This window comes from Patiria miniata, unplaced genomic scaffold (genome assembly GCF_015706575.1).
Source record: "Patiria miniata isolate m_02_andy unplaced genomic scaffold, ASM1570657v1 HiC_scaffold_14, whole genome shotgun sequence".
NCBI lineage: Eukaryota > Metazoa > Echinodermata > Asteroidea > Valvatida > Asterinidae > Patiria > Patiria miniata.
Window position 1 is genome coordinate 12,780,383 of NW_024037052.1, and position 24,324 is coordinate 12,804,706.

The 24,324-nt window shown below is 40.2% G+C and overlaps 1 protein-coding gene across 5 annotated transcripts in view; it reads left to right on the forward strand.

Moving 5' to 3' along the window:
- LOC119722117 (CNK3/IPCEF1 fusion protein-like) overlaps positions 1-22,184 on the forward strand; it is a 28,996-nt gene extending 6,812 nt beyond the window's left edge. The window contains exons 4-18 of one of the 5 annotated variants that reach the window (XM_038192145.1): positions 810-945; positions 1,869-1,988; positions 3,527-3,589; positions 4,056-4,124; positions 5,089-5,360; positions 6,345-6,544; positions 7,530-8,094; positions 9,124-9,172; positions 10,502-10,702; positions 11,389-11,462; positions 12,166-12,350; positions 13,473-13,853; positions 17,821-17,850; positions 19,495-19,811; positions 20,233-22,184. In XM_038192145.1, the coding sequence (XP_038048073.1) occupies positions 810-945; positions 1,869-1,988; positions 3,527-3,589; positions 4,056-4,124; positions 5,089-5,360; positions 6,345-6,544; positions 7,530-8,094; positions 9,124-9,172; positions 10,502-10,702; positions 11,389-11,462; positions 12,166-12,350; positions 13,473-13,853; positions 17,821-17,850; positions 19,495-19,811; positions 20,233-20,742 (3,172 nt within the window). In that variant the 3' untranslated portion in view covers positions 20,743-22,184. The remainder of the gene's footprint in view (positions 1-809; positions 946-1,868; positions 1,989-3,526; positions 3,590-4,055; positions 4,125-5,088; positions 5,361-6,344; positions 6,545-7,529; positions 8,095-9,123; positions 9,173-10,501; positions 10,703-11,388; positions 11,463-12,165; positions 12,351-13,472; positions 13,854-17,820; positions 17,851-19,494; positions 19,812-20,232) is intronic. The other 4 variants (XM_038192146.1, XM_038192148.1, XM_038192149.1 and 1 more) reach the window with 4 other exon arrangements.
- Positions 22,185-24,324: the final 2,140 nt, after the last annotated feature.

The following is a 24,324-nucleotide window of genomic DNA, read 5'->3' on the forward strand; positions in this document are numbered from 1 at the left end:
TTCAAATCAAAAGTTGCTGAGTCATGTTTTGAATTGGGCCTGAATTCAGTGTCTGGGACACGTTCTCACTGAGCCGATTGCAGCTACGTGATGTCGCATACTGAATCGACGAAATTATAGCAACTGCACGCACGTGTGCATCGTGTCAACACTTTCGCGCGCTTCGACGAACTAAAAGCGAACAAAACTAACAAATTTCCAAGAATGCGTCTTTAGATGCTTCATTGGAAATGGCTTTCTTTCATTATTTTCTTCAAAATGACAGCTTGCCAGAAAGAATAATTTCACAGGGAGATTAGTCCCATAACTATCTTTAACACCAAGTATGCTTTTCAACAATTATTACGTCAGTTACTTTTTGGAGAGCTGCAAATGATGGACTGTAGCTTTAAGGGGCAAAGTTAAACTGTAGGAGCTTAGCACTAACATGTACTCCATGGTCATTTCTTGCTCCTTGAAATCCATTTGTTTTTATTAATGATGCCACTCAAAATCCAAAGAAGAATGTTCAAAACCTAGCCCTTTGAAGCTTCAGCTCAGTGGATATTACACTTTTCGAGAAAACAGTGAAATACCATGCACAACCTTTTGATCACAAAACATGATTTCGTCTATAGCACTCTTTATTTCCAAATGTCAGTCAATTGACTGATCGTTGGAAATCACCTACATTTCTTGATATCTTTTAAATGGCAGCAAGCCAGACGGAATAATTTCACAGGGGTGTTTAGTACCGTAATGATCTTTAATTAGACAAATATCAGTTATATTGTGTTTTGTGTTTTGTGGTTTTTTTTTTAATTTCCCAGACCGCCATTTTCCACTGGGCCAGAGAAAGATTTTCAGGAGTTCAGTAAAGACATCTTGCACTATGCACTTGAGATGACCCAAGCCGTGCAACTACATCACAACTTGGCTGAAGCACTGCCGGAAATCAGAGCCATCGTAAGCTTAAAGGAATTTTTACGCAAACTTTTAAGTAGAGGTGTAATCCAGACATCACAAAGCAATCACAATGCCTCATAAATTAATCACAAATCAATTACAAGACATTGCAAGTCATCACAAGTCATCACAAGTCAGTCACATGTCAGTCACAAATCATCACAAATCAATCCCAAGTCCTCACAAGTCAATCGCAAGTCAACCACAAGTCAACCACAAGTCAATCACAAGTCAATCACAAGTCAATCACAAGTCAATCACAAGGCAATCACAAGTCAATCACAAGGCAATCACGAGTCAATCACAAGTCAATCACAAGTCAATCACAATTCATCACAAGTCAATCGCAAGTCAACCACAAGTTATCACAAGTCAATCACAAGTCAATCACAAGTCAATCACAAGTCAACCACTAGGCAATCACAAGTCAATCACAAGTCAACCACTAGGCAATCACAAGGCAATCACAAGTCAATCACAATTCAATCACAAGTCAATCACAAGTCAATCACAATTCAATCACAATTCAATCACATGCCAATTGCAAGTCAATCACAAGTCAATCACAAGTCAATCACAAGTCAATCACAAGTCAATCACAAGTCATCTCAAGGCAATCACAAGTCATCACAAATTCAATCGCAAATCATCACAAGTTATTCACAGGCCATCAAACCTGAAGTCAAGTGACAATAAACAATTATAGTGACAATTATAGTTCACCTCCTGCTACTTGTGATTTCAGTTGTGACACTTGTCATTGTACTTGTGATTGACTTATGATTGTTTGGAAACAAACTGTGATTTCAAGTATTGCACTTGTCTTTTGTGATTTCTGTTATTGCCGCCTTGCATGATTATGGAACTGCTTGGTCCTTGTCAAGCCTCACAGAAGTTTTGTTTTTCCTCTTGATTTGTTTAAGGCAAAAGAGTTTGCAGCGATTGCGGACAATCTGATCAAGCAATCAACAGATCCCCTCGTGATTCAACCCACAACGGTCGAGGAGGTGAGAATCAAGAAGAGCAGACCAGAGGAGGAACTGGTGAGTTTTAATGCCTTTACTTTGTCAATGTCCTGGGTTTAGAATTTGGTTTTATTTCATCCAACTTCGTAAAGATGTGACAAACTTAACAATTTATGGTGATACATTGTTTCTTGTTGAAGTATAGCAATGACAAGCTGATTTTAAGGAAATGAGCTCAATCCATGCACACTTACATCTGTCAGTGTGTATGTGTACCATAAATAAGCCAGAGAGCGCCCTCTACCGTTCCTACGCAGAGCCAATAAATGTCTTTACATGTTTGTGTTGTGCAATCATGCCATAAATCAGAAATCATTGTAAAATAAAAAGTGGAGGTTTTAAGACCTGATGCCATATTTAATACAAAGTTGCAATTATTAAATGAGAATAATTTAGTTGAAACCAGATTTTGCTCGCAAATTTGTACACTTAGTCCTTGAAACTTGCTGATAGAAAATGGCACTTATGTCAAGCTAGAATTTTCTTGTAATATTAATTTGTAATGGGCTAGCTTTTACCACAGATTCAAAATTGGCTCCGCTAGATTTTAGCTACATTAAGTCCTTGAAATGTGCTCAGGCCAACGAGTACTTGGTTAATTTCCTTGTAAGTTGCAGTGAGCTGAGTTTCACTTCAAAAATAAAATTTGTTGAGAAACAGGAAAATCCCTCATCAAATGTAGAACATTAGTCAGCATAGAGGGAATACACAACATTGGTGATGCAATCAAGCGAAATAATTCGTTTGACGGGAACTTTCATTTTGAGATTTAAGCCAAAATAGGGCCAATTCATCACATCACTTCATCACATCTCTTGGTGTTCCGACTTCCATAATTTTTGAACTAAAGATGGTATCAGCATGCAGTTTTCACAGCAGTAATGCTGAGAGTGTGCTCTTTTCAAATCTGTAAAAAAAAATGGACCACGGTCGAAAAATGACTCATTTAGCTTGATCGCATCACATTTGCTTTTGCTGTAATTTTCAGAAATGGACGGATTTTGGGGGTTAGTATTTTATGCCAAATATTGTTACACTGACTTGTTTGACGTTTTGGGTTCATAGATGCTGGAAAAACCAAGAAAAAAACAATCATGTTCTTGTAGTCTGGTTCCCTGACCTCACTTTAGATGAAACGGAGCAATTTATAGATGTCGGGGAATTGTAGGTCGGGGAACCAGTCTAGCTGGCTTATACCCGTTTACAGGTGTGTAATCGCTTGCAAAGAGAATGCGAACTAACTAAACACGATAAATTGGGAGCAGTATTTGAAAAAGCCAGTTTTTTTCCAACGTTGGTCGGCTGACCAGCGTTGGAAGTTGATACAAAAATAGCCCTTTTCTTGAAAATGTCAGCACACCAGGTACCACGATTTTACAGGATGCTTCAGAGTGTCATTCTGTTACAGTCCAGTAAGGTATTTCACAATAATTGTTTGCAAATGTTGTATATTCCCTTTAAAAGCCGGTGTAGAATCATAGAATAGTTTGCCTCAAAGGTCTCTCATTTCCTTGTTATTTTACCAACGTTTGTTCAACATTTCCTCTTTCCTGTAGGGTCTCTTTATCAAAACATCAACCATTGACGGAATCCATTATATAACTGGCACCAAAGATCAGGTCAGTATTGTGTGCTCAATGGAAAAGTTCAAATTTAATTCAGCTTCGATTTTCCCGGACAAAACTAAAACATGATAATTTTTTTCTTTAATGAAAGAGATTAAACCGTTTGAGAGAACATCCAGTGACTCTTTGCTGATTATATGCAAATATTGAACATACATGAAACAGTCGCTGACTTGTAGTCTGCATTGTTGGGACTGAGACAAAGTTAGAAATCCTGTTTAGACCAAGTCCAACACAAGTCATGTACGAAGGTCAATTTGGCACAAATTTATAACTTGATAAATTTAACAATTTTTATGATACAAGGATCCTATAAATTTTATTACAGTCATTACTAATGTTAATCATGCTGTATAACATTAATTCATAAAGTAAGCTTCTTTACCAGCTAAATTTGTCACTTTAACAGTAATACTTGTCATTTGCATATACATGTATGTATCTTGCACTACTGTTTCAGTCTGCGGCAAGCTTAAGCAGAAAAGTGGGCCCAGGAGATGAGCTGCTAAGAGTGAATGAACAAACAGTGGTAAGCAAATATGCATAGGAAAAATTAACAAGTCTCAGTTAAACTCAGTGACGTCACTCTGACAGTTTTATTTCAGTTAAAGCTTATTCATTTAAAAGGCTTAATTTTGAGATATTTACTTGGAAAGTTCTACGTTTTCATTTTAGACTAACTGAATATATCACTGACTTCAAGGAATGCTGCAAAATCATGAAACCACAAAAAAAAAATATAAAGTGGTCATTTTTTGTGATTGGCACGTAGAGCACATACAAAATTTGGAGCATTGAAACCAGATGTTCAGTACAGTGATGTTAGTTTTTAGCATTGATCAATGTTGACTCTCATTTCAATGAAATTTCCCCGAACTTTTTGCTGATCCTAAAGGGCCAGCATAGTATCCTCTTTGCACCTTGCACACTGACTGACTGACTGACGCTAGTGAGCCGGGCAGTGCTATTGTATAGGATAACCATGTAACGCCAATGAATGGGCCCAATCCGGTCCATTGTGTAAACAAGATGCATGAAAAGACTTGCAGTGAATAGCCATTTTGAATCAATTCAGGCGATTTACAATGCAGTGCGCCACCAAGAGTTTGCTACGGAGTGTTCATATGTACCCAGTGCATTGTGGGAGATGGTTGACAAATTTGCAGCGCGGGACATTTGAAATTTTTCATTTTCTGGTCGGTAGTTTTGTAAGCTTATGATTCCAGTATCTGTTTGCCATTTTCTTTTCTTTTTGTCAATAATGGTGTTTTTTGTAAGGCGTCAGAACGCTATGCCCAAATCTATAACAAACTATCTCAAGTTGTATACTGACACTCATTCAAATGGTCCATGTTTTATATACCGAGAGAAATGGACTCTCCATGGCAAACTCTTGGAGGCGCATCGCATTGTGAATCGCCAAAATTGAATAGAATTGTGTGCATCCTGGGGCCAGCTTCACTAGCCTTGCCTTGCCTTGTCGCCCCTCACAGGTCAGTTGGGAGCACAGTAAGGTGGTCACAGCCCTCAAGCATGACCCCATGGGCGTCTGTCTGACCCTCCGTAAACGCCCCTGTAACCTAGGCTCCCCAGGCCAGGTCATCCGGCCGGGGAATTCCCCATATACCATACGGCATGGAGGCACGCCCCAGCTCATGCGCAAGGACAGTAAGGACAGTTTCCCTTCCATGAGGTCGCCGATTACGACGGGAGAATTCCTGATGCCGATGTCGCCCCACGATGTGCTGATCACGAAACAGAGAAGGTACTTACAGACTTGTCATAAAGTCATCGCAAGTCATCACAAGTCATTCACAGATCAATCATAAGTCAATCACAACTCCATTAAAAGTCATCACAAGTCACTTTGAAATCATCACAAGTCAATCACAAGTCATCACAAGTCGAATAACAGATAAATTAGTCCAGCGGATATGTGAAAAAATTGTGCACTTTTGCATAAAAGCGTGAAACTTGGCACAGATGTTTATATTCATATTCATAATGAAACCCCCCTTTCTTTTAATGGCTGCCACGCCCCCAAAAAGGTACTTTTGTGGTGGCTCCGAATCTGGAAAACACTAATAATCTATATAATTATGTCTTTGTGAAGTTTCCTGCTTTTGTAACAAGTGGGAATAACCGTTTTCACTGCGGGCACAACAAGTCCCGCCCCTCCTTTTTTAAATGGATGCCGAGCCCCTAAAAGGGTAAATTTGCTAGGGCTCCACATCTAAAACATTTTTCGCATGAATATAAACATCTGTGCCAAGTTTCACACTTTTATGCAAAAGTGCACAATTCACCGATATTTTGTCACATATCCGCTGGACTAAATTGTAAGCCAGTCATAATTCAATCACAAATCAATGACAAGTCTAATAATTCAAATCACAAGTCATCAAAAGTCAACGTGAGTCATCACAAGTCATCTCAACTCGTATCACAAGTCAATCACAAGTCATCACAGGTCGAATCACAGATAAATTGTAAGCCAGTCACAATTCAATCACAAATTAATCACAAGTCTGATAATTCAAATCGCAATTCAATCATAAGTCATCAGAAGTAAATCACATGTTCAATCACAAAACAGTTACAAGTCATCCTGGCTGAAGTAAGCGACAAGCTATTGATATGCCTGAATACTCAGTCATCCCGAGTGTGTAAGATGTTTGCAAATGCATGAATATGTTTTCTGGTTATTTTTTGTTCCTCATCCGAGTGCACCTTTTTTTTTGAAACCCAGTAACAGTGATCCTGAGACCCAAAAAGAGGCCCACGAGACTCACTCCGACTCAGAGTCTCTGGTCCAAGAAGCGGAGAGAATCAAACGTCAACGACGAGGCACGATGGGCGAAGGCTTGCAGAGGAAAGGCAGTAAGGGTCAGACACCGGAGGGCCGGCCGAGATCGCTGCCAATCAACACAGAAGAACTGGTGGCAGAGGGTAGGGTCTATTTGCTGTTTTTCTCTAGTGGACTCTATGCATGTATATTAGATGGGTTTCATAACCACTTTGGGGTGAATGTGGCCAAGTGGTTAGGGTTCGTGACTCATGATTAGAGGGTCAGGGGTTAAAATCCAGCTGCTGGTCGTATGTTGTGTCCTTGGGCAAGCCACTTTACCACCACTTGCCTCTCTCCACATCAGTGGGTCAGGGGTTAGAATCCAGCTGCTGGCCATATGTTGTGTCCTTGGGCAAGCCAATTTACCGCCATTTGCCTCTCTTCACATCAGAGGGTCAGGGGTTAGAATCCAGCTGCTGGTGGTATGTTGAGTCCTTGGGCAAGCCACTTTTACCACCATTTGCCTCTCTCCACATCAGAGGGTCAGGGGTTAGAATCCAGCTGCTGGCGGTATGTTGTGTTTTTGGGCAAGCCACTTTACCACCACTTGCCTCTCTCCACATCAGAGGGTCAGGGGTTAGAATCCAGCTGCTTGCCGTATGTTGTGTCCTTGGGCAAGCCACTTTACCACCACTTGCCTCTCTCCACATCAGTGGGTCAGGGGTTAGAATCCAGCTGCTGGCGGTATGTTGTGTCCTTGGGCAAGCCACTTTACCACCATTTGCCTCTCTCCACATCAGAGGGTCAGGGGTTAGAATCCAGCTGCTGGTCGTTTGTTGTGTCCTTGGGTAAGCCATTTTACCACCACTTGCCTCTTACCACTTCACATCAGAGGGTCAGGGGTTAGAATCCAGCTGCTGGCCGTATGTTGTGTCCTTGGGCAAGCCACTTTACCACCACTTGCCTCTTTTCACATCAGAGGTTGGGGGTTAGAATCCAGCTGCTGGCCGTATGTTGTGTCCTTGGGCAAGCCACTTCACCCCCACTTGCCTCTCCTCCCAGGAGTATACATGTAAAACTCTAATTTTTTAATATATCTTAGTTTGAACACTTATTTGACTTATCATTCTCCCAATTGTCTTTCAGTGGCTAAGTGGACAGCCCCGTCTATTTCTGCCCGGCCTGATTTTTCTCCCATCGCGGGCAGCCCGTCTAGCCCAGCCACCGCAAGCACCCAGACCTCCCCCTTACTCGGGGGCGATAAAACCCCAAACCGGACCACAAATCCTAAAGATGCCCCACCCGTCCCCGCCAAACCCTCCCTCAAGAAAGTTTCAATCTCCACAACGGACGGCTCAAGTCCATCCAGGACAGATGCCTTGGATTCACCCTCGATTCTTGTCAGACCGGAGTTTGAAATTAGCAAACCGACCGAAGATGAAAATTCCCAAGACCCCGCTGTCCTAGATGAAACCGAAAGATCCTCAGAAGCCGATCAAAAAAGTCCAAAAGATCCTGAAAAAACGCCTGTAACTACCCCTGACACTGAGCCTGAATCCACAGCCAAGAACACAAATAACAACGTGGATGCCTCCATGGCAGGAAATCAGCAAGAGGTCACGAATGAAGTGTCAGGGGTCGCAACCTCGGACATAGATGATTATGTCTTGGTGGAAAACAAGAGTCCCCTGTCACCATCTAAATCGGTGAGGTATGTAGAGCTGTAGGTTGAGCTTTGCTTTTATGATATGTTGTTTGGTGTATTTCTGCATGTTGGGTTTTGCCTATTAGTTTAGTATGACTCTGTGTTAACTTTAAGGAAAAGGCTGTTACAAAAATTGCATTTTAACCAGTTTGCGTTGGAGGACGTGATAACACGCACTGGCTGTTTTTATACACAGGCACGGCTGACGGGTTGAAACGTCAAGATTGCCTCGACTCGCTTCCGGGTGATGTCTAAACATGCTAATCCCTTGTGCCTTTAGTACACACACACAAAGTCCGTGAAGTCTGTGGAGGCGGACCGTGTGTTGATCTTGTATTGGCCGTTGTGCAAGGCCTATTGTACAATTTACGCTCCAGTGCACACCCCGGAGTATTGAAACATATGAGGTTTTGGCAAGAAGTATTGTACAAATACTGTACTGTTGAAATATCAGAAGTTGGCTGGAAAATGTTGCCTTTTGCGAAAATTGAAATTTCGGCAAAAAGAATCCCGACGCGAAAATAGCAAAACCATAATTGCTAGGTAATATTTTCTTCATAGCAGCTAATTGAAACAGGCATTACGATAATCAATGTCTTTGTCTTTAGGTAGAGTAGACCTTTTGTAATTTGTGCATTTTTTTTTTTTTTAAGCAACAACAGTGCTCAAAATCTAAAGATGGATGCTTAATAACTAACCTGATGAAATTTTAACTCAGTGAATGCTGTTTATTCCGAGAAAAAACTGGATCTCGAGTTCAATTTCAAAGTAGCTGAGTCTTATTTTAAATTGCGCCCTCTCGTGACTCAATCCTGAAATCGGCATCCGGGACGTGATTCTCATTCAGTCGGTTGTAGCCCATTCAAGGATTTGCCCAATTGCAAACCAACTACAAATAAAAATGCATGGGGGCAGATTCACGGAAATTTCCAAAAGTGTGTCACTTGACACATCTGAATGACATTTCCAGTGGCGAAAATAATTGATTTGTGGTGCTTTGAATTTGAAGCCTTGTTTTTCTTTTCTTTTTTCCAGTTTCTTTGAACGGTCTCAGTCCAATGCATCGGAATTATCTGTGACTTCTGTAAGTAGCCAAAAAGGTCATTCAAATTTCAAATCCTTTTGCCCAAAGTCACGATGGCTAGCAACATTAGGCCAAAAAAAAAAAGTCTCCGGTTTCTGGTATGGAGCTTGCCCCAAAAGTGGTGCGGCGACGCGGCTTTTTTTTTTTTGGGGGGCTTCAAATGTCGGCTGATGACTGCAAATGGTGCCCGACTAAACTTAGTGCAAATATATGGGAGTCCAGAGAGGCCACATAAATCTTATTCTCGATCATAACCCCATCTAAAAACACGTTAAAATTGTGCAGCAGCAGAATTCCAGTCAAACCAGTGAGTTTGGCGGTTTTAAAACATCATCTTGTATTGAAAAAAAAACTTTTTCATTTTGCCGACGCGCATGGCTACGGCGACGCGCGCGCATACCAGAAACCGGAGACTTTTTTTTTTTGGCCTTAGCAATGCTGCAAACCTGGGAAAAATATATATTTAAAAGAAGTGAAAAATTTGGACTGTTATGAAACTTTGAAGGAAAAAAACCCCAATAACTTCTGTTTTTGCTTTATAGTATTGTAAAATTGTCTTTAACTATGTAATAGGTGGGAGTCAGGTTGGGAGTTGGGAGTCAGGTTGGCGTAGCGGTACTTTCCTCGCCTTCCACCGCTGTGACCCGGGTTCGAATCCCGCCTGGGCCAATATGTGGATTGGGTTTTCAGTCTCTTGCCTGATTCCGTGGGTTTTCCCCCAGAATTTTCTTCTGGGCTTTTCCTCCCACCTCTAAAACTGTAACTTCTTCTCATTGTCTCCTCTCTACAGGGTTTCTTCAGGCTTGCGAGCTACAGTGCCTAGGGCGCTCTTGAGGAATCCTTAGTTTCATTACCAGAAATGACAACAAAAAAAATAATAATAATAATTATTACCCTGGATTGGACATTTGGGAGACATCCCCATAAACTTGTGCACAAAATTGTTCAAACTTCAATGTGCCCTAACCCAATATTCCCTTGTTCTTTTTCCACGAACTTCGGTATGTTTACTAATTAGACCACGAGCAACAAATATAACCTAATTGCAACAATAACATTGTGCCTCTAAAGGGGGGCTGTGACATTAGGGAGTAATGACCGATGTCTCCCATCGTGCGAAGAAATTACGATAACTTGTCTCCTTAGTGGTACCTTTACACTAATAATAATAATAATAGCCATCGAAACTGACTGAGTAGGATTCTAAAAGATAACAAAATGGCATTTTTGTTTTGGAACATTTTGATTGCCAAACTTAAAAGAAGTGTTTGGTAATTGTTGAAGGTAATGTCACTCACTTTGCTGTGTGATTCCCTGTCCCCTATGCAGAGTGGTGTGAGACTCCGCCCCAAGAAAACCAAGCGGAAGTACAAGGTATCCCGGGGCGTGTCCTGCGTGGACCTCGGCCCGGGGGAGTGCCAAGGATGGCTTCACAAGAAGAACGAAACCAAGCAGACGTTCCGATCCAACTGGGTGGAGATGTGGTTCGTTCTCAAGGACTTTGTGCTGTACTACTATAAAAACAAAACTGTAAGTGGTGCACAGTTCAACTTTTAATTTGTTAATGTCGATGAAATCAACAAATTAAATATTGATAATGGTGATCAGGAGGTGTTACGGTCTCCGTGCGCTAATGAAAGAGGGCGCCCTTTTACCTAGCAACGACGTCCCATGGGCAGGACATTTTGCTGGTTGACGTGCACCGTTCCTTGTGTGTGACGCACGTACACCAGGGGATTTGTACTTTGTACACGCAGTGGCCGCACATCGCGGCAGTGCATTGCAGTCAGGCAAGATGGCATCGGTCGGTCACCCCCAACTGTACTTTCTTTGCCGGTGAGGGTGTACTTGTGAACGGAGCAGATAGGTGCATATTTGGCCAGATTTGGGGAAATTTTTTGAAAATTTCATGTTTTTACATTGCTTACTTACCTTCTTTCAACGGTGTGGGTCACAGAAAATCCACAGAATGCCTTGCATTTTACTGAGAAAATAATGAAAACCACATTTGCTCTCATCTGATGCTGCAGCAGCTTTTGGCCCAGTCTTTACGTATTTCAAGTATTTCAACTGTCAACAAGGGACTGCCATCCCATAATGTGACAATTTTACCGATCCTACACATATATGTGCAGTGGCGGATCCAGGGGGTGCGGAGGGGATGCCCCCCAAAAAACAAGGAAGATTAAATTTTTAAATTGCAACTTGGTTTCCAGGATACAAAGGCCAAAGGAGTGCTCTGTCTGCCAGGCTATCTCGTCTCAGAAGCTTCAGAGTCAAAGAGGGAAAAGTAAGTAAAGATTCCCATTATTTCTTTAAACTGAATAGCTTTGGTATATACTTGACATAAGCATCACAAAAACTCTCAATTACAATAATATTCTAACATCTTTGACTTTATAATAGGCTTTCTTTTAGTTTTGCATATATGTTTCCTGGAGACACTTTATCCATCTTGAAAACTTTTGTACTGATGATAAAAAAACAAAAGTTGTATTAATTCCCATCCCACTCTACGAAGAATTGTCTTCTTTTAACCAGTTTGTGTTGGAGGATAAAACGTACTGGCTGTTTCTGTACACAGGCACCACTGACAGATTAAAACGTCAAGATTGCCTATAAATGCATATCCCTCGTGTCTTTTGTACACACACACAAAGTCCGTGAAGTCTGTGGAGGTGGACCGTGTGTTGATCTTGAATTGGCCGTTGTGCACGGCCTATTTTATTGTTGTACAATTTACGCCATAGGGCGAGACGCAATAGATTGGATCATGTTGTGGCCATTCAAATCAACGTAACCAAAGCGAGGCAGGAAGGAAAAATAGTCTGGTTCTTTTTTGCACAAAAAAAACATCATTCAGTACCATTATTGGATACAGGGAACATGACTGAAATGGTGGCTGGATGATAAAGGTATATTGGGCCTAGTTCCTATAGTACTGTATACCTGTATCATGATGCTTTTATCCTTTTTTTTTTTTTTTTGATCAGTGCTTTCAAGGCTTCCCACAAGGGCACCAAGCCGATCTACTTCGCTGCCCATCGGCGTCAGGACATGGAGAAATGGATTCGGAAGCTAGGCCTGGCTGCCATCATGTATGCGGATGAGAAGAGGATGAGACAGTCTGTGATCTTTGAATCAGAACCGTCGTTAAACGTCAGCGCTATGATGCAAAGTAAGCTGGAGAATATGGCCCAGTTGTTATCAAGTCATCACAAGGCGTCACAAGTCAATCGCAAGACAATTACAAGTTAATCACAATTGAAATGAAAGTCAGTCACAAGGCAGTCACATCTCAATAACAAGTCAATCACTTGTCAATCACAAGGCTTCACAAGACATCACAAGGCATCACAAGCCATCAAAATCAATCGCAAGTCTATAGCAAGCAAGTCAAAGGAAAATCACAAGTCAATCACAATTCATTTATTTGCCAATCACAAGGCATCACAAGTCAATTGAAAGTCAATCACAAGTCCATGGCAAGTCAATCACAAGACAATCACAAGTCAATCACAATTCAATTACTTGTCAATCACAAGGCTTCTCAAGACATCACAAGGCATCACAAGCCATCAAAATCAATCGCAAGTCTAAAGCAAGCAATTCAAAAGAAAATCACAAGTCAATCACAATTCATTTATTTGCCAATCACAAGGCATCACAAGTCAATCGAAAGTCAATCACAAGTCCATGGCAAGTCAATCTTAAGACAATCACAATTCAATTACTTGTCAATCACAAGGCATCACAAGTCATCAAAGTCAATCACAAGTCCATAGCAAGCCAATCAAAGGAACATTACAAGTCAATCGCAATTCATTTATTTGTCAATTACAAGGCATCACAAGTCAATCGAAAGTCAATCACAAGTCCATGGCAAGTCAATCCCAGGACAATCACAAGTCAATAACTTGTCAATCACAAGAAATCACAAGGAATCACAAGTCAATCACAAGTCTACAGCAAGTCAATTAGAAATCGATCACAATCCAGTCACGAGTCTATCGCAAGTCCATAGCAATGTCTACACAATGAGCCTGATTTTGTCCATTCATTGGCATTTTGAGGGAATCCTATACGATAGAACTGCCCAGCTCTTTTCACTATTTCACAACCAGTCCAAGCCACAAGTGACAGTCAGTCAGTATTCAGTTAGTCAGAGAGATAGGTACAGAGAGAACACTAGACTCACCCTCTTCAACCAGCAAAAGAAATTTGCACGGGTGGGACTCGAACCCACAACCTTCTGCTTACTAGAGCAGTCATCGTATTGTGAATTTTTCTCCTTGTCCAGGTGTAGATGGTTACCATAGCGAAAGTGACGATGAAGACAAAAGCGACAAATCCAGTCCCGTCTCCCCAACCTCCAGCGACAAATCAGACGAAAGCTCCAGCGGTTCACCGCAACACAAACACAAGTACAGACGAACGCAGACTGCTCCCGATCTGCTCAGCGGTGGGTCAGGTAGCCCAACTCCTATACCCAAATCCTACTTGAAAAACAAGAAAGAGTCTGGCATCGCCAGTCCGAACTCGCCGAAGGGCAGCCCGAAAATCATGCAGCGCGTGCTGCAGACGATCCGTCGACACAGCCGCGGGAATCTGAATATCCAACCGTCAGAGTTGGCTGGCTTGCAAGGGAAATTCGCCACACGTCGGAATTCATCCCCATTTGGTAAGAGGTGGCTTAATATCGGACCGACACAAAACAGGGTTTGAGTTTTTAAAAGTTGAGAGCTTGATCCATTTGCGATTTCCACTTTGGTGCTGTTTTTCAGAAATTGATATTTTTGCCTTAATATTGTTTGTGGACATTTTACAGATGTACCACAACTTAATGTCAAAGTTAAATGCTTATTAAAATTCTAAAGTACAATCTCGTCAGAGTTACACTTAACCCTAGGCCCTCTGGCTAGGATGCAACCTCAATTCTGCAAAATCCTCCAATTGCCACCAAGAAAAAAATTGGATTTAGCCTCAATCCTCCAAAATCGTCCGTTATTTCTTGAATTCAGTCTGTGGTGGGTGACCACTGCCTCAATCCTCCAAAATCCTCTGCTTACTGCTATGGTTCGAGGCAATGTGAACGGCGTTTAGAAGCAGTGCAGATGAAATATGAGAAAAACACGGGGCTGATTTATGCATGGCTGATAATGACCAATGCAGGATATGGCCTACTTGCTTGACGTAATGCATCCTCCCCAAAAAAGCGATACATCTTTGCCATTCGTCCTCAATCCTCTAAAATAATCCAAAACTGGCACGAGGAATTTGGAGGATTAGGGTTAATTGGTGATAATTTTCAAATGGATCTTTCTCAACTTTAGGAAGCAAACCCTGTTTTATGTGGATATGGTAACTGGTTTTGTGTTGGCATTACGTTTATCGAAGACAACCAGAAATTGACAGGAATTGGCTAAAACTACGAAGCCAGTTGCCATATCCCATGTCCAATTCAAACATGGACCAACAGTTTTCTGCACGTACAGCACAATTACTAAGTTCTTTACTGATTTTAACAATAATATGAACGTGTCGGTATAAAGTATGATGTACATGTACTTGAAAACAACTCTTCCATTTTAAGGCCAGTTCACGAATGTGACTGCGCCGCGAATGTAAAGTCGGGAACATTCTGTGCGAAATTACAATTTGTTTGAATTCACAGCGAGAATACTTGCCATGACGTCATAAACTCGTATTTGCTTTTGCACCAAGCATGAACCGCCCTGCACATGCATGTCAACATGACTACCACATATGTTATTCTGAATTTAGTGTCGTACCGATTTCTTTTCGATTATCATCATATGTATGACCGTGTCTGTCATCCAGTCCATGCATGCAATGAGTTCATTTAGGTTTTGTGTTCGACCTGTGTCCCCCAGTTTTTCACCAGTGTATCACCGTGTCTGTCATCCCCGGTGTGTATGCATGTGAAGTGTTCCTATTATACAATATTGAGTGGCTCAGCGTGGAATGGGAGGAATATTATCGCAAGGTAAAATCTGGACTTTTCCATTTCACGAGGCGAAGCCGAGTGAACTGGAAAAGTCCAGATTTTACCGAGCGATAATATTCCTCCCATTTCACAATTTAAAGCCACTCAATATTTGTTTTATATAACTGACATATAGATCCTTGTCATTTGATATATTTGAACTTTTTTTTTCAATACAAAACTGGAGGAAAATGTATTTCTCTCTTCCAAACCACCCCTTCACGAAAATGTTTGAACCCAACGCTGTAGCGCTGGCTCTTTGGAACAATACGCGCTACGCGCAACGCTGAACGCGCTCACCAGCATGCAGTTGCACACAAATACCGCGTCATGATCCTAACTGTTGAATAGTATTTCCCATTCCCCATGAGCAGATAGTACTTTTTGAGCCGCGGCGTGAATGGGAGCAATAACGAATGTCACGTGATGTGAGTTCCACCAATTAAATGACTAGGATCTGTATGTCAGTTATATAAAGACCTTTATCATGTTGCCACCATTTCAGTCATGTCCCCTGTATCCAATAACAATACTGAATGATACTGGGTTTTTTGTGCAAAAAGGAACCAGACTTTTTTCCTTCCAGCCTCGCTTTGGTTACATTGATTTGAATGGGAAAAAAATCAAGATGGCCGCAACATGATAATGGTCTATGGCAGTGTTGTATCAGTGTCCTCCAGCTATCACCATATGTATTTACACATCTGTTAACCTGCTCACAAGTTTTTGTTATAACCCAAAGATTTAATTTTCAAACAGTTTCAAAATTTACCTCACCCAGACTGTGACCTGCTAATCTTCAGTAATATCCTTCTAAATCTAATCAATAATTAACTTGTGTTTGTTTATGCATTCAATAGGGGACATTGAACAATAGAGGACAATAGGGTCCCCAATTTCCGAAGGTCCCCAATTTGGCGATCATGTACAAAACATATGGGAGGTCTTCCTAACAAGTACAAACAAAAGAGGGACAATAGGGGGTCCCCGATTGCAGGCAAATACACACTTGTGCGAGTTAACTTGTGTTAACTCTAGTTAACTTGTGTTAAAGTTAATAGTTTTAAAGTAAAACAGGTTTTGGTCGTTTATCTTAGTTAAACCTTTATTTTTTTTAAATTATTTTTGTTTGTTTATGGCTTGCAGAATGTCGCTCGCAGGGAAATTTCTACTGCCAAAACTCTGTCTAGCCTTTTTTTGTCAGTGAACTACACTTGCCAACAGTTCATTGAAATTTTATCCAAAATTTGAAGCATTGCCTGAAAAGTTCTGAAAATGAAGTTCCATGAAAATCAAGTTCCAAGAAATTCCCCCAACATTTTCAGTCTACAACAGTGCCTGACCAATGGCAATAATGGTAGCTTCTTTTAATTCCTTGATTCTTTGGGAAATCGACCAACAGTGGCGTAGCCAGGAATTTTTCAGTTGGGGGGGGGGGGGGGGGGCGCTGGGGGGGCTGGAACATTTCATGGGGGGGCGTCATGTAGATCAATGATAATTTTTTTAGAAACTCAAAATCTCAGTGGGGGGGGCGACTGGGGGGGGGGGGGCTACGCCACTGTCGACCAATGAAAGAAGCACATTTAATTCAGGTACAATAGTTATTATGAACGTTTATTTGACCTTCAACTTAGGCTCACACCCTTCCCTTCTAGTCCCACTCCCACCCCATCCCTTCATGCACAACACTAGCATGTTCATGTTACCTGCATACAAAAAATGTGAAACACCCAACACAATGAATGTCTTAATTCGGACGATTCACAATGCAGTGCGCCACCAAGAGTTTGCCATGCAGAGTCCATTTTTCAACTGTACGGTCGACAAAACATGGCCCACTGAATGAGTGTCAGTAGATAACTTGAGCTAATTTGTTATAGATTTGGGCATAGCATTCTGCCGCCTTACAAAAAACACCATATTGATAACAAGAAAAGAAAAGGGCAAACAGATACTCGAATCATACGCTTGCGAAACTACTTACTGGAAAAAAGGAACAATTTCAAATGTCCCGCGCTGTAGTTTGTCAACCATATCCCACAATACACTGGGAAAAACGAACTCACCGTGGCAAATTCTTGGTGGCGCACTGCATTGTGAAACGCCCGTATTGTTAAATATTCATGTTTTGTTTAACTTCCCACCACAGTGCACCCGTCTTTTTGGTCCATGGAATTGTCCTCAAATGCAATGATGCGCTACACAAAGAAGACGCCAATAATTTACAAGAATTTTGATTTCTGTATGAACAAAGTTGTTACTTTACAGTGACAGACCAATTACAGACCAATTCATTTCTAAACCAAAAAGTAAAAGAGTTTACAGAAAAAAAAAATTATGTGGATTTAAAACGATAAATGGAACTTTGAGATTTAAAATGAAGATAGGAACTATGTTTGAATCAACTGAGCAAAGGACGAAATTGGAATGAAATGTGGTAAACTTGAAGGCCTAATCCTCAAGTTTTGATTCAAATTAATCTTCTGAAAAGAAAAGTCTTCACTGAAATACTTGAATTGAATTGAAAAGTCCAGAAATTTAGAGTGCTTCTTTGTGTAGACTCCATTCCCCGAAAGTCACCTCTTGCAGACAACCGGGGAAAAAAATAAATTAATATATTTTTGAACTTTTTTCCCCATAGTGCTTATTTCCCATGTAGACCAGCCATCAGGTATGTTGCCCTACCCTTAAATGAAATATTCTGGAATTATGAACACGTGTTTGAAAAATTGAAACAGCATTGGATGTGTGTCAGTAAGACAGTTGCGATAGCTAGGCTGAATTTTGATAGGTCAGAAGGGGCCACGGATTAACCAAATTGACCTTATTATGAGGAAACAAATTTTCAAATAAACACGGCAAAAAACAAAAGAAGTCAACACTCATTAGAGGGGTCATAATTTTGAATGTGATCCTCTTATGATGACGTCGTTTATATAGACCTTTGGGGAATGTTGTTAGCTACATGTTGATACCCAGTTTGCTACCAAAGACTGTAAATCGTCCAACATTGAACAGTTTATAGGAAATGATGCAGTTTGAAAAGTTGCAAATTTAAAGTTTTAATGTGCAAACACACATGCCTGTAATTGGCCCCTATCGACTGCACAGTGCCCGTACAAAACGTGGATAATTCAATTTCACATGATCCCATGCATACAAGCACTGGGCAATTGATATTCCCTGCCGTTTGTTTCGGGTAGTATAACATTGTCACACAGCAATTTCCACTTGCGTACTCTTTAAATTTGCAGCTTTTCAAACTGCATCTTTTTTCGTAAACCATTGTCAATGTTGGACAAGTTACAGTCTTTGGTAGAAACAGGGTATCAAAATGTAGCTAACAACATTCCCCAAAGGTCTATATAAATGACGTCATCATAAGACGATCAGATTTAAAATTATGACCCCCTCCAATGAGTGTTCACTTTCTTTTTTATTGCGGTGTTTAGAAACTGGATTAATAAAAATATGGTGAAGTGGAAGCCTGTCGAGTGTCGAGGCAAGACAAAAGACTCAGCTTGTTACAACTTGCCATCGAATCGAGTGTTGGAGAAGTTATGCATGCCTTCTTTTTTTTTCTTTTTTTCTTTTTTGAAAAGAATCCACTTGATATTTAACAATCAACTCGATCATTATTTTGATATTCTGTTTGTCATTCAATTATTTTTTTCCCTTATTTACATTATTTTGTTACATTTTCTGAGGTTTCATTTACTTACGAGTTGTTCCTATATTGGTTATTGATTTACATTTGTTTCAGAATGCTAAGTTTATTTATTGTACATTTGTTTCAGAAATCTTGCGTTTGTACTTTGTACCTACTCTTAACAAAATCTCCAAGACCCATTTTATGTAAAAGTGGCTCGACTCTAATTATAATAATACATGTAGTAATAACAGTTGGTATTTATAAAGCGCACGTATCCACCAGGACTGGTGCTCAAGGCGCAACAACATTATTACCCCTGCTCATTGGGCCAATGAAACATTCCAAATACCATCTCAGCTCCCTAGAGAGTATAGCTCGATGCTGCCATTTTAGTGCAAAGCAGCTAAATCAACCACAATAACCATCTCTGCCCTCAAAGGTACCCAATTTACTCCTGGGTGGAGAGAAGCAATGAGTGACAAAGTGCCTTGCCCAAGGGCACACGCACCATGACCCCAGGCTGGACTCAAACCCACAACGTGCAGACCATGAATCCAATGCCCTTAAGCACGAGGCCACAGCACTCCACTTAGAGTTAAACAATTTCCAGAAAATGCCAGTCCATTTAACTGCAACGCAGTATACCTATCCTTATGTCAACAGATGAAGCTTTCGGCCAAGTACAAACCGACGAAACCCCAACCTTTACCCACTCTTCCCCAACCTCCCCGGACGCCACCAATGGCAGACCAATAGAGGGCGCCACAGTGCACAACAACGACGACCTCCTCAACCATTACATGACCTTAGTGGAGGACACAGGTGGCGTCAGCGGCTTGGAGAGAACCATGGAAGCAAGAACTAGCAAGAGATTCAAGGCGAAAGGGCCAGGGCTGAAGCGAATCCACACAGTACTTGATAAGAACCCGGAGAAAAACAAGAAGGCGTTACAGAGACGCGCACTCCAGAGAACCTTAAAGGTACACTCTCTGTCCCATAGATTAACATCTCTTCTGGGAAAGAACGTTGCAACCTGACGCCAACTGTTTTCTTCATATATCATCTCAATGATGGTCAGTCATTGCAAAAATGATGAGACATGAATCTGGGACTGATAAACAAATCACACAGGGATGTGTGAATTTGTTTCATTTTGCTGAAAGAACGCACACGGTTTTTGTGATTCATGGACAGAACTTTAAAACGATGGTTGTGTTGAGAATTCTGTAACTTGAAAAGTACGCGAGTGATTTGAATGATTCTTGTACCAAAAGAAAAGCTTTCATATCCTAGATTTTCAAAGTGCTACATGCAGAACGTCACCACAACAATAGTCCCCACATTTGGGTTTTGTTTTTTTTACTCGCCCTGTATGATATGTGATGTTATTTCTATTCATAGGCCAAGGAAGAGGAACTTCAGCAACTAAATTCTCTGCTATCAGAGGCGTCCGTCTCCTCAACCAACCTTCAAGAGTGGAGGAAGTCCCACAAGGACCTCCTGGATCACATCCTGAAGGGGCCGAAACCAGACAGTCCCAGCGACTCGGACTCGGACATGGACGAAGACAAAAACTTGGACAAAGTCGTGAATGGAAATCTGGATGGAGAATCAGCGGGTGCCAATGATGACGTTAGTGAAGATGCAAACGGAAACAGAGACACAGTATGTGCAACGCCAGACGGAACTCAAGTTGTTGCTGGTAGAGACTCGGATGTTACAACTGAAGATTGCCGCAGTGTCGAGAACTTGGATAAGGAGAAGCCTAGCGCTTCAGCCAGCGGCCAGTTGGGAGAATCATCAGAGATGGCGCCCTCTACAGCCGAGTCAGAGGTCAGTGGGATGGCAAGGTCGTCGCATGACGAATTCAGGAAGAGCATCGGGAGCCAGGGGTCCGAAACCAGCTTATGAGAAGGTTTTGTTGGTTCGTTGATAAAAGTCGAGAGAAAAATGAATTGCCCTGGAACCTTCTGGAGGCAATTGCAGTGGGATCGTAGTCTTTTTTTATGGGTAACTTAGCGAATTTATTTGGTAAGCAAAAGACAGCTTGGAACCGGTCACAGGTTAAATGTGAAGTGCACAGCTTTTTGTCTGGTATCCTGTTTTTGCTAAGTACAGATTTTCTGTGCTTAACATCTCATAATTGACTCCAGCACGTGGTTTCATGAAACTCATCGTAACTTACGATGCATCACAGCATTGTATCCTTACGATGCATCGCAGCTGCAACACGTCCTGCGATTCATTTCACAAACAACGTCGTAACTTTGAAGCTTGGTAGGTATATTTATAGCACAACACGGTCACACACATACATGTATGTTTGTGTGTATTCTAGGCACAGTAAATAGTCATCTGATAGTCGGCAAAGAGTCTTCTCCCATCGAAAGTTTTTAAAACGTAAAACAAAATAGCGGACGTATGATGCAGTTTTTCACGGAAAACAAACTCGCAGTGGACTGTCAGCTTCTTTGAAACCTCAACTGTAATATTCAAGGTTTTATTCATATTGACTATGATGCATATATTTCATTTACAACTTCACACACACACATTGTCTCGGTATTATAGAGTAGTTTATTTGATTTTTATGGCAGAAACTGGCCAAGAAAAGACGCATCTTATTTTGCATTGACCAAAAGACACATCGTAACTTGCACTTGTTTTAAGTCGTTGTCAAGGAACTTGTGATGTGTTAAATGCGTCGTAAGTTTTGTGAAATGGATCATACGACGTGTTGCAAGTTACGATGTGTTACACATTGCAACTTGAGCTGCAGTCGCAGCGACGCATTGCCGCACTTTGTGAAATCAGGTGCAGGTCTGAGGTCTCCAGTGTTGTTCTCCTTGAATATTATCATAAACAATTCGACTTTCTACCAGATGTGCCACAAAACAAATTGCCGTGGCCCTTGTAGAAAAAAGTTCCAAGCTTGTTAAACTGAAAGTGCTACTGCCAGATGTGTATATCTATCCGAGAAAAATTCTGTTACAACCAACCAAGATTTGAAGTACGTAAGTAAATATACATTAGTTGAATTAAGGTTTATTAATTAATTGTAAAAACTAGGCCTAATGGTTCAATATTACTTACATTATGACATTGTGTGAAGTGCATATTATTTCTTTTGCTATTTTGTTTGTTTGTATGAGAGTCTACTGTGTAATTAAATTAAAAATGTATGATAGACCACAGAGTAAACTTACAAGCATTTACAGCATTCAGACGATAGCTGCCTGTATTTTTGTATTTTTTGTATTTAACTTTTAAACAACTCATTTACAGGTTTGTACATACATGTAAGTCAAATAAATTTGCCAAACAGTGGGCAAGGATCGTGTTGATGCACTTGATGAATTAGTATACGTACTGCCTGCTTTACTTGGAATTGTTTGTCATAAACGTGTTGTGTGTTTACACAGAAGTATAAAAAGAAATTAAGGGGAATGAACATTTGCTTTTGCTGCAAGTTTCAGAAATAAATGGATTTGGTGTATTAGTATGGTATAGCAAATATTGTTACACTGACTTGTTTCACGTTTTGGGTTCGTAGATGCTGGAAAAAAAAAACAAGAAAACCAATCATATTCTTGTAGTCTGGTTCCCTGACCCCACTTACGATGAAACAGAGAAATTTATAGACTTTGGGGAATTGTAAGATCAGAGAATTAGTCTAGCGGGCTTGTAGTCTTCACAGGTGTGTAAATCAATTGCAAAGAAAATGCAGACGAACTAAATTTGAAAAATTAGGAGCACTTTTTGAAAAACAGCAAGTTTTCTCTAACGCTGGTCGGCCGACCAGCGTAGGAAAAATACATTTTTTTTGAAAATGTCAGCACACCAGGAGCCACAACTTTACAGGATGCTTTAGACTTTCATTCCCTAACAATCCAGTAAGATATTTTGTGATAATTTGATCATTTCGTTGCTTGATGTTTGCAAATGTTGTATCTTCCCTTCAAGTATATGACATTTTAATCCATTGGCACTTAATTGTACTATATTGTATGTATTCCCTGAGGAAACCATTACAGGGACTAATCGCTTAAAAGTTGAGAATTGTGATTTCATGGCACTTATTTTATTTCATGTCATAAATTAAAGAGCATATACAACATTTTAGTATTTTAAAGCAAATGTTGCTACACTGACTTGTTTAAAGTTTTCTGTTCATAGATGCTGGAAAAAAACAAGAAAAACAATCATGTTCTTGAAGTCTGGTTCCCTGACCCCACTTATGATGAAACGGAGCAATTTATAGACCTCAGGGGATTGCTGGTCAGCCGACCAGCGTTGGAAATTGATTCAGAAATACCACATTCTTGAAATTGACAGCACACTTAGCGCTATGTTTTAACAGAACTTTCATTTACTAACAGTCCAGTAATAAGGTATTTCTAATATTTTGGAAGTTTTGGTTTTTGATGTTTCCAAATGTAATGTCCTTTTTCTGTTTATGCAGCATGGCTATTTTGTTTGCTCGTTTTTGTTTTGGCAGTTACAGACTTCCTTATGTTTTGTTTTATCTTTAAATTATCAACCACAAAAAAAGTTGTATAAATTACTTTTGTAATATTTTGCTGCATTATGTAAATAGATATTGAACAACATATTTTGTTTATATCACTTCATGTAGAAACTGGGATATTTCCCCCATTTGGAATAAATTTTACATATTTCTTTTGCTTTTTAAAACACATTAAAAAAAAATTAAGAATAGGAGTAAGAAGTATCTTAAAAGGTTTTTACAATTCTGTTTTAAAACGGTCCTAATTAAAAACTTATATATATATATTTAGCCAGTGTTAATTTTTGTTTTGTTTATGTAGTAATGTACAATTCTGGGCATTTGTGTTTGATTTTCTTTTATATATTTGCTGAATATTTTATATATCTGTATATATAACATGTATAAAAACACAAACAGTATAACAGAAATGGTTCTATGTATGATAGTCTCAATTTGTTTGAGAAAAAAAAATTGGAAATACATGAAGCACTGTATATACTAAGGCATAAGAGTTTTATTTGGCGGTGTTCTTCATTGGTTCAAAGATGTTAAGTCATCTGCACTTTACTACATTTGAGAACTATCTCTCGAAGCTTTGGATAAAGACGATAGTTCTTTATTGACTGTTACCATGCTATAGGTCTGTATACACTGCCAGAAACATTTCAACTGCTATTATTGAACACTCTGGCAGTTTCATCGTCAGCGTTGGGCTACAGTTTCATGATTTCAAGTCTTAATTATTTGGAGACATAGGCTCAGTATGGCCATTGTCTTCTACTGGACCACATGATATTCAGCTAAAATTTTGAGCCTTTTCATTTGGTTCAAACATCAAAGAACTACAAAACCTTCACTTCTGTTTTATTTGAAACATATATATGTGGTTTTTAAAATAAAGATTTTCATTTTTGAAAAAAAAATTAAAATAGAGCCAAGTACTCAAATACAACAATAAGATTTCATAGTCGATGTACATGTGT